Source organism: Scyliorhinus canicula, chromosome 5, assembly GCF_902713615.1.
Source record: "Scyliorhinus canicula chromosome 5, sScyCan1.1, whole genome shotgun sequence".
Lineage (NCBI taxonomy): Eukaryota > Metazoa > Chordata > Chondrichthyes > Carcharhiniformes > Scyliorhinidae > Scyliorhinus > Scyliorhinus canicula.
In genome coordinates, this window is record NC_052150.1 from 225786020 (window position 1) to 225799089 (window position 13070).

At 61.5% G+C, this 13070-nt stretch overlaps 1 protein-coding gene across 7 annotated transcripts in view; it reads left to right on the forward strand.

Moving 5' to 3' along the window:
• The window catches only part of LOC119966628, a 292892-nt gene that overhangs the window by 265675 nt on the left and 14147 nt on the right, over positions 1 to 13070 (forward strand). For 6 of the 7 annotated variants that reach the window (XM_038798641.1, XM_038798640.1, XM_038798634.1 and 3 more), the window contains 2 exons: positions 4615 to 4662; positions 8283 to 8384. In XM_038798641.1, coding sequence (XP_038654569.1) covers positions 4615 to 4662; positions 8283 to 8384 — 150 coding nt within the window. The remainder of the gene's footprint in view (positions 1 to 4614; positions 4663 to 8282; positions 8385 to 13070) is intronic. The other variant, XM_038798636.1, reaches the window with a different exon arrangement.

The following is a 13070-nucleotide window of genomic DNA, read 5'->3' on the forward strand; positions in this document are numbered from 1 at the left end:
GCTGGGTGCTGGCCCCCTGGAGCTGGAGCGGGGTGGGTTGCTGCCGTGCTGGGTGCTGGCCCCCTGGAGCTGGAGCGGGGCGGGTTGCTGCCGGGCTGGGTGCTGGCCCCCTGGAGCTGGAGCGGGGTGGGTTGCTGCCGTGCTGGGTGCCGGCCCCCTGGAGCTGGAGCGGGGTGGGTTGCTGCCGTGCCGTGCTGGGTGCTGGCCCCCTGGAGCTGGAGCGGGGTGGGTTGCTGCAGTGCCGTGCTGGCCCCCTGGAGCTGGAGCGGGGCGGGTTGCTGCAGTGCCGTGCTGGGTGCTGGCCCCCTGGAGCTGGAGCTGGGTGGGTTGCTGCAGTGCCGTGCTGGGTGCTGGCCCCCTGGAGCTGGAGCGGGGTGGGTTGCTGCAGTGCCGTGCTGGCCCCCTGGAGCTGGAGCGGGGCGGGTTGCTGCCATGCTGGGTGCTGGCCCCCTGGAGCTGGAGCGGGGTGGGTTGCTGCAGTGCTGGGTGCTGGCCCCCTGGAGCTGGAGCGGGGCGGGTTGCTGCAGTGCCGTGCTGGGTGCTGGCCCCCTGGAGCTGGAGCGGGGTGGGTTGCTGCAGTGCTGGGTGCTGGCCCCCTGGAGCTGGAGCGGGGCGGGTTGCTGCAGTGCCGTGCTGGCCCCCTGGAGCTGGAGCGGGGTGGGTTGCTGCAGTGCCGTGCTGGGTGCTGGCCCCCTGGAGCTGGAGCTGGGTGGGTTGCTGCAGTGCCGTGCTGGGTGCTGGCCCCCTGGAGCTGGAGCGGGGTGGGTTGCTGCCGTGCTGGGTGCTGGCCCCCTGGAGCTGGAGCGGGGTGGGTTGCTGCCGTGCTGGGTGCTGGCCCCCTGGAGCTGGAGCGGGGTGGGTTGCTGCAGTGCTGGGTGCTGGCCCCCTGGAGCTGGAGCGGGGTGGGTTGCTGCAGTGCCGTGCTGGGTGCTGGCCCCCTCGAGCTGGAGCTGGGTGGGTTGCTGCAGTGCCGTGCTGGGTGCTGGCCCCCTCGAGCTGGAGCTGGGTGGGTTGCTGCAGTGCCGTGCTGGGTGCTGGCCCCCTGGAGCTGGAGCGGGGCGGGTTGCTGCAGTGCCGTGCTGGCCCCCTGGAGCTGGAGCGGGGTGGGTTGCTGCCGTGCTGGGTGCTGGCCCCCTGGAGCTGGAGCGGGGTGGGTTGCTGCCGTGCCGTGCTGGGTGCTGGCCCCCTGGAGCTGGAGCGGGGCGGGTTGCTGCCATGCTGGGTGCTGGCCCCCTGGAGCTGGAGCGGGGTGGGTTGCTGCAGTGCTGGGTGCTGGCCCCCTGGAGCTGGAGCGGGGTGGGTTGCTGCAGTGCCGTGCTGGGTGCTGGCCCCCTGGAGCTGGAGCGGGGTGGGTTGCTGCCGTGCTGGGTGCTGGCCCCCTGGAGCTGGAGCGGGGTGGGTTGCTGCCGTGCTGGGTGCCGGCCCCCTGGAGCTGGAGCGGGGTGGGTTGCTGCAGTGCTGGGTGCCGGCCCCCTGGAGCTGGAGCGGGGTGGGTTGCTGCCGTGCTGGGTGCTGGCCCCCTGGAGCTGGAGCGGGGTGGGTTGCTGCCGTGCTGGGTGCTGGCCCCCTGGAGCTGGAGCGGGGCGGGTTGCTGCCGGGCTGGGTGCTGGCCCCCTGGAGCTGGAGCGGGGTGGGTTGCTGCCGTGCTGGGTGCCGGCCCCCTGGAGCTGGAGCGGGGTGGGTTGCTGCCGTGCCGTGCTGGGTGCTGGCCCCCTGGAGCTGGAGCGGGGTGGGTTGCTGCAGTGCCGTGCTGGCCCCCTGGAGCTGGAGCGGGGTGGGTTGCTGCCGTGCTGGGTGCTGGCCCCCTGGAGCTGGAGCTGGGCGGGTTGCTGCAGTGCCGTGCTGGGTGCTGGCCCCCTGGAGCTGGAGCTGGGTGGGTTGCTGCAGTGCCGTGCTGGGTGCTGGCCCCCTGGAGCTGGAGCGGGGTGGGTTGCTGCAGTGCCGTGCTGGCCCCCTGGAGCTGGAGCGGGGCGGGTTGCTGCCATGCTGGGTGCTGGCCCCCTGGAGCTGGAGCGGGGTGGGTTGCTGCAGTGCTGGGTGCTGGCCCCCTGGAGCTGGAGCGGGGCGGGTTGCTGCAGTGCCGTGCTGGGTGCTGGCCCCCTGGAGCTGGAGCGGGGTGGGTTGCTGCAGTGCTGGGTGCTGGCCCCCTGGAGCTGGAGCGGGGCGGGTTGCTGCAGTGCCGTGCTGGCCCCCTGGAGCTGGAGCGGGGTGGGTTGCTGCAGTGCCGTGCTGGGTGCTGGCCCCCTGGAGCTGGAGCTGGGTGGGTTGCTGCAGTGCCGTGCTGGGTGCTGGCCCCCTGGAGCTGGAGCGGGGTGGGTTGCTGCAGTGCCGTGCTGGGTGCTGGCCCCCTGGAGCTGGAGCGGGGTGGGTTGCTGCCGTGCTGGGTGCTGGCCCCCTGGAGCTGGAGCGGGGTGGGTTGCTGCCGTGCCGTGCTGGGTGCTGGCCCCCTGGAGCTGGAGCGGGGTGGGTTGCTGCAGTGCCGTGCTGGCCCCCTGGAGCTGGAGCGGGGCGGGTTGCTGCAGTGCCGTGCTGGCCCCCTGGAGCTGGAGCGGGGCGGGTTGCTGCAGTGCCGTGCCCGCCCCCTGGAGCTGGAGCGGGGTGGGTTGCTGCCGTGCTGGGTGCTGGCCCCCTGGAGCTGGAGCGGGGTGGGTTGCTGCAGTGCCGTGCTGGCCCCCTGGAGCTGGAGCGGGGCGGGTTGCTGCAGTGCCGTGCTGGCCCCCTGGAGCTGGAGCGGGGTGGGTTGCTGCAGTGCCGTGCTGGCCCCCTGGAGCTGGAGCGGGGCGGGTTGCTGCAGTGCCGTGCTGGGTGCTGGCCCCCTGGAGCTGGAGCGGGGTGGGTTGCTGCCGTGCTGGGTGCTGGCCCCCTGGAGCTGGAGCGGGGTGGGTTGCTGCAGTGCTGGGTGCTGGCCCCCTGGAGCTGGAGCGGGGTGGGTTGCTGCAGTGCCGTGCTGGGTGCTGGCCCCCTGGAGCTGGAGCGGGGCGGGTTGCTGCCGTGCTGGGTGCTGGCCCCCTGGAGCTGGAGCGGGGTGGGTTGCTGCAGTGCTGGGTGCTGGCCCCCTGGAGCTGGAGCGGGGTGGGTTGCTGCCGTGCTGGGTGCTGGCCCCCTGGAGCTGGAGCGGGGCGGGTTGCTGCCGTGCTGGGTGCTGGCCCCCTGGAGCTGGAGCGGGGTGGGTTGCTGCAGTGCTGGGTGCTGGCCCCCTGGAGCTGGAGCGGGGTGGGTTGCTGCCGTGCTGGCCCCCTGGAGCTGGAGCTGGGTGGGTTGCTGCAGTGCCGTGCTGGGTGCTGGCCCCCTGGAGCGGGGTGGGTTGCTGCAGTGCCGTGCTGGGTGCTGGCCCCCTGGAGCTGGAGCGGGGTGGGTTGCTGCCGTGCTGGGTGCTGGCCCCCTGGAGCTGGAGCGGGGTGGGTTGCTGCCGTGCTGGGTGCTGGCCCCCTGGAGCTGGAGCGGGGTGGGTTGCTGCAGTGCTGGCCCCCTGCAGCTGGAGCGGGGTGGGTTGCTGCAGTGCTGGCCCCCTGGAGCTGGAGCGGGGTGGGTTGCTGCAGTGCTGGCCCCCTGCAGCTGGAGCGGGGTGGGTTGCTGCAGTGCCGTGCTGGGTGCTGGCCCCCTGGAGCTGGAGCGGGGCGGGTTGCTGCAGTGCCGTGCTGGCCCCCTGGAGCTGGAGCGGGGCGGGTTGCTGCAGTGCCGTGCCCGCCCCCTGGAGCTGGAGCGGGGCGGGTTGCTGCCGTGCTGGGTGCTGGCCCCCTGGAGCTGGAGCGGGGTGGGTTGCTGCAGTGCCGTGCTGGCCCCCTGGAGCTGGAGCGGGGTGGGTTGCTGCCGTGCTGGCCCCCTGGAGCTGGAGCGGGGTGGGTTGCTGCCGTGCTGGCCCCCTGGAGCTGGAGCGGGGTGGGTTGCTGCAGTGCCGTGCTGGGTGCTGGCCCCCTGGAGCTGGAGCGGGGTGGGTTGCTGCAGTGCCGTGCTGGCCCCCTGGGCAACGCAGGATCGCTGATCCTGGGGGCCTGTTGATGCCGTCATAAAACACGACGGCGTTTACAACGGCGTCAACACTTAGCCTCAGGGTCTGTAGCGCTAACAATTATACTCAAAGCCGAGAGACTGGTTCAATAGAGGCTTTATTGTTGTACGATGTTGTCCCTCCATCTGCAACTGTAGACTGAGGGTCTGAGTGGCTCTCATACATTTATACACAAGCTCCCTGTGGGCGGAGCTAGCCGGCAGGGGCTTACCGGAGGAGCCTGTATTACAGGTACAGGCATACATCCCCCTACTGCAGTACACATAACTACAGTGGTTATCACCACAGGGTCAGAGAATCCCGCTCTGGATTCCCATAAGAAACGAGTATGTCTCACTGCCCGACACAACCAGGCGTTTACTAATGAAAATTCCCCAGTCCCTGCACTTTGGGATGTTGGAATCTCCCCTTTACACTCACTTCCAACAGTTTTGAGCAGGTAATTGGCCAGTGAGACCTCAATGATATCCGACCATGATGTTAACAGAGACCACACTCCCTCTGCCAGCAGGCCAGGCCGTCTCCCCAGTAGATTCATTGCTCTGTTGTTACTCCACCGTGATTGCAGTCTAATCTCATGTATTTCTCTGTCTCCTGGTTATCAGCAGCAGCTCCAGAACGCCAAGATACACCGTGTCCACGTCCTAACCGGGGTAAGTTGAGTCGACATGAATGCAGTCTTCAATGCAGTGGGCTGTGTGATGTTCTCTGTTGTGTCTGTCAGGATGCCTTGGGAACATAGTGTTGACCAAATAACTTCAAGCTCAGTTACTGAACAAAGCTGATTCATTTACACGACTTAAATAAGATTTGAACAAGTCACAAGGTATAAGTTCTTAAATTAAACTATGCGATATCTCTAGCTACAGAAATCTCCACGATGCAACTAATCTATCTCACACGCAAACACCTTCTCCCAGAATCCCAAGCGTTACATGATATTTATATGACTGCTCCTTGTTTCCATCTGGTGGTGAGAGGTATTGAGGGAGAGATTGTTGTCGTTGCACCATGCCATTAGAGAGAGACAGTCGGTTCTACAACTTGAGCACCACCACGTGCACCAAGCATAGGTCAAGATAAGGAGGCAGAGCTCCATCAACTGGTATGGGAATTCGTGGCATGGCATGGTGGCACAGCGGTTAGCACTGCTGCCTCGCAGATCCAGGGACCCTGGGCTAAATGCTGGCATCGGGTGACTGCGGAGTTTGCACGTTCTCCCCGTGTCTGCGTGGGTTCCCTCCCACAGTCCAAAGATGTGCAGGTTAGGTGGATTGACCATGCTAAATTGCCCCTTAGTCCAAAAGGTTAGGTGAGGTTACTGGGTCACAGAGATAGCGGGGAGGCGTTGACTTAAGTAGGGTGCTCTTCCCAAGGGTCTGTGCAGACCTGATTGGCCAAATGGCCTTCACCTGCACTGTACATTCTATGAGCCTGTGCTGTTGGTGTTATCCTGCACTGCATTCTCGTCATCAAGCTAACTGAATGAATCGGCCCCATGGAGGAATGGTGGGGGAAGTGAAGCAGGAGGCCAGGGCAGCATAGTAGCACAATGGTTAGCACTGTGGCTTCACAGCGCCAGGGTCCCAGGTTCGATTCCCGGCTTGGGTCACTGTCTGTGCGGAGTCTGCACGTTCTCCCTGCGTGGGTTTCCTCCGGGTGCTCCGGTTTCCTCCCACAATACCTGAAAGACGTGCTTGTTAGGTGAATTGGACATTCTGAATTCTCCCTCTGTGTACCCGAAAAGGCGCCGGAATGTGGAGACTAGGGGCTTTTCACAGTAAAATCGCTGGCCCTTTTTGCCCCTTAGTGTCCAAAAAGGTTGGGTGGGGTTACTGGGTTACGAGGATTAGGGCGGAGGTATGGGTTTAGGTATGGTGATCTTTCCAAGGGCTGGTGCAGACTCAAAGGGCCGAATGGCCTCCTTCTGCACTGTAAATTGTATGAAATTTATGAAATCCGCTTGGTCGATTTGTTCCTTAACTCCAACCATTTATCATTAGCGATCAATCGATAATTCCTCAGCTTCATATCTCTTGAGACCTTTAATTTTAGAGTCTGCTACTTAGATTTAAACCAGGGGCTGGTTTAGCACACTGGGCTAAATCACTGGCTTTTAAAGCAGACCAAGGCAGGCCAGCAGCACGGCTCAATTCCCGTACCAGCCTCCCCGAACAGGCACCGGAATGTGGCGACTAGGGGGTTTTCACAGTAACTTCATTGAAGCCTACTCGTGACAATCAGCGATTTTCATTTTTTTCATTTTCAGTAACTTCATTGCAGTGTTAGAGTAAGCCGACTTGTGACACTAAAGGTGATTACAATAAAAAATGATATTTGAAGCTTGGGTCAGCAAGATTCCTGATGCCCTAAGTGTTCAGTGTCAGGGGGTGGTATGGGATTGGCTCGCTGACAGAAGACAGAGGGTTGGGATAATAGGGACTTTTCAGGATAGCATCCTGTAACCAGGAATGCTACAGGGATCAGTGCTGGGGCCACAATTATTCACAATATTTATTAATGACGAGGGAAGTGAATGCAGATGACACCAAGATAGGTGGGAAGGTAAGGGGGTGAGGATGACACAGAATCTACAGAAGGATATAGAGAGGGAAACGCTTGTCAGGTGGAAGATAATGTAGCAAAGTGTAAAGTGATGCCCTTTGGTAGGAAGAATAAAGGAGCTGAATATTATTTAAATGGAGAAAGACTGCAGAAAACTGCAGCACGGAGGGATCTGGGGGCCTTTGTGCAAGTTCGGCAGACAATAAGGAAGGCAAATGGAATGTTCATCTTATTTCAATGGGAACGGAGTATAAAAATAGGGAAGTCTTACTGAAATTATAAAAACACTAGTTAAACCTCACCTGGAATACTGTGAACAGTTTGAAATGAAATGAAAATGGCTTACTATCACAAGTAGGCTTCAAATGAAGTTACTGTGAAAAGCCCCTAGTCGCCACATTCCGGCGCCTGTTCGGGGAGGCTGGTACGGGAATTGAGCCGTGCTGCTGGCCTGCCTTGGTCTGCTTTCAAAACCAGCGATTTAGTTTGCTAAACCAGCCCCTCTCTATTTTGCTCCCGTTATATAATGGCATTGGAGGCAGTCCAGAGAAGGTTCACTAGATTAATCTCGTGTTTGGAGGGATTTTCTTACGAGGGGAGGTTGAGTAGGTTGGGGCTGTGCTCATTGGAGTTTAGAAGAATGAGAGGCGACCTTATTGAGACATACAGGATTCTCAGGGGGTTTGACAGGGTCGATGCTGAGAGGATGTTTCCTCTTGTGGGAGAGTCTAGGCCCAGAGGGCACAATCTCAGGGTAAGGGGTCGCCCATTTCAGACAGAGATGAGGAGGAATTTCTTCTCTCAGAGGGGAGTGAATCTGTGGAATTCTTTACCGCAGAGAGCTGGAGAGGCCGGGTTGCTAAGTATGTTCAAGGCTGAGAGAGACAGATTTTTAATCAGTAAGAGAATGAAAGGTTATGGGGATAAGGCGGGAAAGTTTCATAGAATAGAATTTACAGTGCAGAAGGAGGCCATTCGGCCCATCGAGTCTGCACCGGCTCCTGGAAAGAGCACCCTACCCAAGGTTAACACCTCCACCCTATCCCCATAACCCAGTAACCCCACCCAACACTAAGGGCAATTTTGGACACTAAGGGCAATTTATCATGGCCAATCCACCTAACCTGCACATCTTTGGACTGTGGGAGGAATCCGGAGCACCCGGAGGAAACCCACGCACACACGGGGAGGATGTGCAGACTCCGCACAGACAGCGACCCAAGCCGGAATCGAACCTGGGACCCTGGAGCTGTGAAGCGATTGTGCTATCCACAATGCTACCGTGCTGCCCTATGTGAACTCCTAAGTGGAGTTGAGAATTATCTCATCAGATCAGTCATGATCTCATTAAATGGCGGAGCAGTCTCGATGGGCCGAATGGCGTCCCTCTGCTCATGCGTCCTGTGGTCTTATGATATTTGTGTCCTATTTGCTGAGTCTACCTATTCAGACACAATTCCAGGTCACAGGCCAGTGTGATCAAGCATCCACTCGAATGTTCTTTTACCGATCAGAAACAAGTTTTGTTTGTTTCCAGGATTTATTTGAATTTACTGATTCCTTCTTTGACTGAATTGATTGAACATTCACGACTGAGGAACAAACTCTTGCAATGGGCCGATTAACATATTGCTGGCTTGTGATTTGTTCAAGGTAACTCTAGTCGGGTGGCAAGATTTGAGTTGAACAATTCTTTTTTCGTCTTTAGAGCCAGTGACACCGAAGTGTAAGAAACGAGGGCCCGGTGGAGCGAGACTACCAACTCCGCCACGGCCGGTACCTGCAGAGACAGGAAGGACGCTGGCACAAGGTAATGCTGTTGGATTCATTCATACCTCGGCCACGAGAAAGGTGGTGGCATATTGGTAATGTCACTGAACGAGTAATCCAGAGGCTGGGGGATGGATTCTCCCATTTCTCAGGCTGACACCGGCATGGGAACAGGGGCGTTTTACACAAGACAAAGCAGCTGTACCGATTCCAGGACTGTCGGGAGGCTCGCAGCCAGGCCGGGAATAGCTCCTGGCTCCCACTCCAAAAACGATGTACGGTGCACCGGCCACGCACGGACCCGGCCTGCAACAATAATCATCCTCGGTAACCCCGCTCGCCACCCCCGGACCATCCACCAGTCCCCCCCCCCCCAGCCCTCACCCAAGCCCCCTGGCATGGCTCCCCCCCCCCCACCTCACTAACCCCGCTCGCCACCCCCAGACCACCCACCAGTAACCCCCCCCCACCAGCCCTCACCGAAGCCCCCTGGCATGGCTCCCCCCCCCCCCCACCTCACTAACCCCGCTCGCCACCCCCGGACCACCCACCAGTACCCCCCAGCCCTCACCGAAGCCCCCTGGCATGGCTCCCCCCCTCCCACCCAGCCCTCACCGAAGCCCCCTGGCATGGCTCCCTCCCCCCCCCCCCCCCCCCAGCCCTCACCGAAGACCCCTGGCATGGCTCCCCCCCCCATCTCAGTAACCCCGCTATCCACCCCCGGACCACCCACCACCAGCCCCCCCCCCCAGCCCTCACTGAAGCCCCCTGGCATGGCTCCCCTGCCCCCCCCCCACCTCACTAACCCCGCTCGCCACCCCCGGACCACCCACCACCAGCCCCGCCCAGCCCTCACCGAAGCCCCCTGGCATGGCTCCCCCCCCCCCCACCTCACTAACCCCACTCGCCACCCCCGGACCACCCACCAGCCCCGCCCCTCCCCCAGCCCTCACCGAAGCCCCCTGGCATGGCTCCCCCCCCCACCTCACTAACCCCGCTCGCCACCCCCGGACCACCCACCAGTCCCCCACCCCAGCCCTCACCGAAGCCCCCTGGCATGGCTCCCCCCCCCCCCCCCCCAGCCCTCACCGAAGCCCCCTGGCATGGCTCCCCCCCACCCTGAGTGTGGCGACACTGGACACCGTCTGCAGCTGGCATGTGGAGTTGGCGAGAAACAATAGTATAATTGTTCCGTGCCATCGGGAACGAGGCCCATTGGGGGTAGTGCATCGGGGGAGGGGCTGACCCAGGTGGAGGCTGAATTTGGGCAGCTGGAGGAGGGCCTTGGTGTTGTACGCCCGGTACAATTTGCAGAGTGGGCTATGCCAGTAGTTCTGGTTCTAAAAGCTGACGGTTTACTTGGATGATGTTAACCACATGAGCCACTGAAAAAGAACCTGGCAAACTTGGAGGAACTCCTGCGGTGATTCTCAGACGAGGCATTTTCGTCAAGCAGAAAAAGTGCTTGTTTCAGGTGGGCGTGGCTGCCTACCTCAGGTACCAGTTAACATGGACAGCCCGCACGCCCCAAGGAGGACAATGGAAAGACCCTGAGTGGCACCGACCTCATGAAACATGACAACGAAGGTGACGTCGTTTCTCGGCCTCATCAATTATTATGGGAAATTTATCTCCAAACTGGCCACATTATTGGCACCCCTGCACACATTGTTGGAGAAGAACCAGAAGTGGTCGTGTCAGGTGCCACAGGATGAAGCATTCGCAAAAGTGGAGCAACAGCTGCTGTTGTCCAATATCTTGGCGCACTACGATCTCACAAGGCCGCTGGTACTAACATGCACCACCTCTCTTTAGGAACAGGGGCATTCCTGAGGGTCTACGTAGTGGTCATCCAGGATTCTGCAAAGTAAAGATTCTCGCAAGGAGTTACATCTGGTTGCCCAGGCTTGACACCAACATTGACAATTGGCGCCTATTGTGTCCAGAGAATCAGAAACTCTTACCATGGATCCTGCTACATTGTGGGAATGGCTAGGCTGCCCTTGAGTATGGGTACACATGGACTTTGTTGGACTGTTTATGGGGTCAATGTTTTTAATCGTGGTTGACCCCCATTCTAAATGGGTGGATAGACATCGGATATCCTCCACATCCTCCAGGAACTCCATACCTCCACCGTAACCCCACCTAACAAAGAACAAACAAAGAACAAAGAACAGTACAGCACAGGAACAGGCCCTTCAGCCCTCCAGGCCCGTGCCGACCATGCTGCCCGTCTAAACTAAAATCTTCTACACTTCCTGGGTCCGTATCCCTCTATTCCCATCCTATTCATGTATTTGTCCAGATGCCCCTTAAATGTCACTATCGTCCCTGCTTCCACCACCTCCTCCGGCAGCGAGTTCCAGGCACCCACTACCCTCGGTGTAAACAACTTACCTCGTACATCTCCTCTAAACCTTGCCCCTCGCACCTTAACCTATGCCCCCTAGTAATTGACCCCTCTACCCTGGGAAAAAGCCTCTGATGATGGGATCAGACTCTCAAGTGGTCATTATTTGGCTACCTGAGGGTGGTATAGGGCAATGGGTGGTGTTTCCGACCGGAACATTCCCAGCCTCTGAGTGAACGCTGTCATAGACGGGAAGGTAGCGAGGCTCGGGAACGTCACCGTCCTGCCCGATCATGGGCACGATTAGCCATTGGCCGATGCTCTGGCTGGGGGCAGGGGACACCAGATGGACCCACCCAAATCTCCAGCAGCCCCTGCAAGGCACAAGACTAGACAGATGATTAGACCGCGGGCTGGGGGCAGGTGGGGATAAGGGTGGTGTGTGGGTGAGGGCGGAGTGAGGGTGCTGTGGGGGTGGGTGGGGGTGAGGGTGCTGTGCGGGTTTGGGGGTGAGGGTGGGAGTGAGGATGAGGGTGAGGGTGGAGTGTGGGTGCTGCCGGGGTGGGTGGGGGTGAGGGTGGGAATGAGGGTGGGGGTGAGGATGGGGTGAGGATGGAGTGTGGGTGCTGTGGGGGTGGGTGGAGGTGAGGGTGGTGTGGGGGTGAGGGTTGGGGTGAGGGTGGAGGTGAAGATTCGGGTGAGGGTGGGGGTGAGGGTGGTGTGGGGGTGAGGGTGGGGTTCAGGGTGGGGGTGAGGGTGGGGCTGATGGTAGTGTGGGGGTGAGGGTGGGGGTGAGGGTGGGGATGAGGGTGGTGTGGGGGTGAGGGTGGGGGTGACGATGAGGGTGGTGTAGGGGTGAGGGTGGGGGTGAGGGTGGGTGTGAGGGTGGGGGTGAGGATTGGGGTCAGTGTGGGGGTGAGGGTGGGGGTGAGGGTGGGGATGAGGGTGGTGTGGGGGTGAGGGTGGGGGTGACGATGAGGGTGGTGTAGGGGTGAGGGTGGGGGTGAGGGTGGGTGTGAGGGTGGGGGTGAGGATTGGGGTCAGTGTGGGGGTGAGGGTGGGGGTGAGGGTGGGGATGAGGGTGGTGTGGGGGTGAGGGTGGGGGTGACGATGAGGGTGGTGTAGGGGTGAGGGTGGGGGTGAGGGTGGGTGTGAGGGTGGGGGTGAGGATTGGGGTCAGTGTGGGGGTGAGGGTGGGGGTGAGGGTGGGGCTGAGGATTGGGGTGGGGGTGAGGGTGGGCGTGACGATATGGGTGGTGTAGGGGTGAGGGTGGGGGTGAGGATTGGGGTGAGGATTGGGGTGAGGGTGGGGGTGAGAGTGGGGGTGACGATGGGGGTGGTGTGGGGGTGAGGGTGGGTGTGAGGGTGGGGGTGAGGATTGGGGTCAGTGTGAGGGTGGGGGTGAGGGGGGTGTGGGGGTGAGGGTGGGGGTGAGGATTGGGGTCAGTGTGGGGGTGAGGGTGGGGGTGAGGGGGGGTGTGGGGGTGAGAGTGGGGGTGAGGATTGGGGTCAGTGTGGGGGTGAGGGTGGGGGTGAGGGTGGGGGTGAGGGGGGGGTGGGGGGTGAGGGTGGGGGTGAGGATTGGGGTCAGTGTGGGGGTGAGGGTGGGGGTGAGGGTGGGGGTGAGGGGGGTGTGGAGGTGAGGGTGGGGGTGAGGATTGGGGTCAGTGTGGGGGTGAAAGTGGGGGTGAGGGTGGGGGTGAGGATTGGGGTCAGTGTGGGGGTGAGGGTGAGGATTGGGGTCAGTGTGGGGGTGAGGGTGGGGGTGAGGGTGGGGGTGAGGGGGGTGTGGGGGTGAGGGTGGGGGTGAGGATTGGGGTCAGTGTGGGGGTGAAAGTGGGGGTGAGGGTGGGGGTGAGGATTGGGGTCAGTGTGGGGGTGAGGGTGGGGGTGAGGGGGGTGTGGGGGTGAGGATTGGGGTGAGGGTGGGGGTGAGGGTGGGGGTGAGGGGGGGTGTGGGGGTGAGGGTGGGGGTGAGGATTGGGGTCAGTGTGGGGATGAAGGTGGGGGTGAGGGGGGGTGTGGGGGTGAGGGTGGGGGTGAGGGGGGTGTGGGGGTGAGGATTGGGGTGAGGGTGGGGGTGAGGGTGGGGGTGAGGGGGGTGTGGGGGTGAGGGTGGGGGTGAGGATTGGGGTCAGTGTGGGGATGAAGGTGGGGGTGAGGGGGGGTGTGGGGGTGAGGGTGGGGGTGAGGGGGGGTGTGGGGGTGAGGGTGGGGGTGAGGATTGGGGTCAGTGTGGGGGTGAGGGTGGGGGTGAGGGGGGTGTGGGTGTGAGGGTGGGGGTGAGGGTGGGGGTGAGGGGGGTGTGGGGGTGAGGGTGTGGGTGAGGATTGGGGTGAGGGTGGGGGTGAGGGGGGGTGTGGGGGTGAGGGT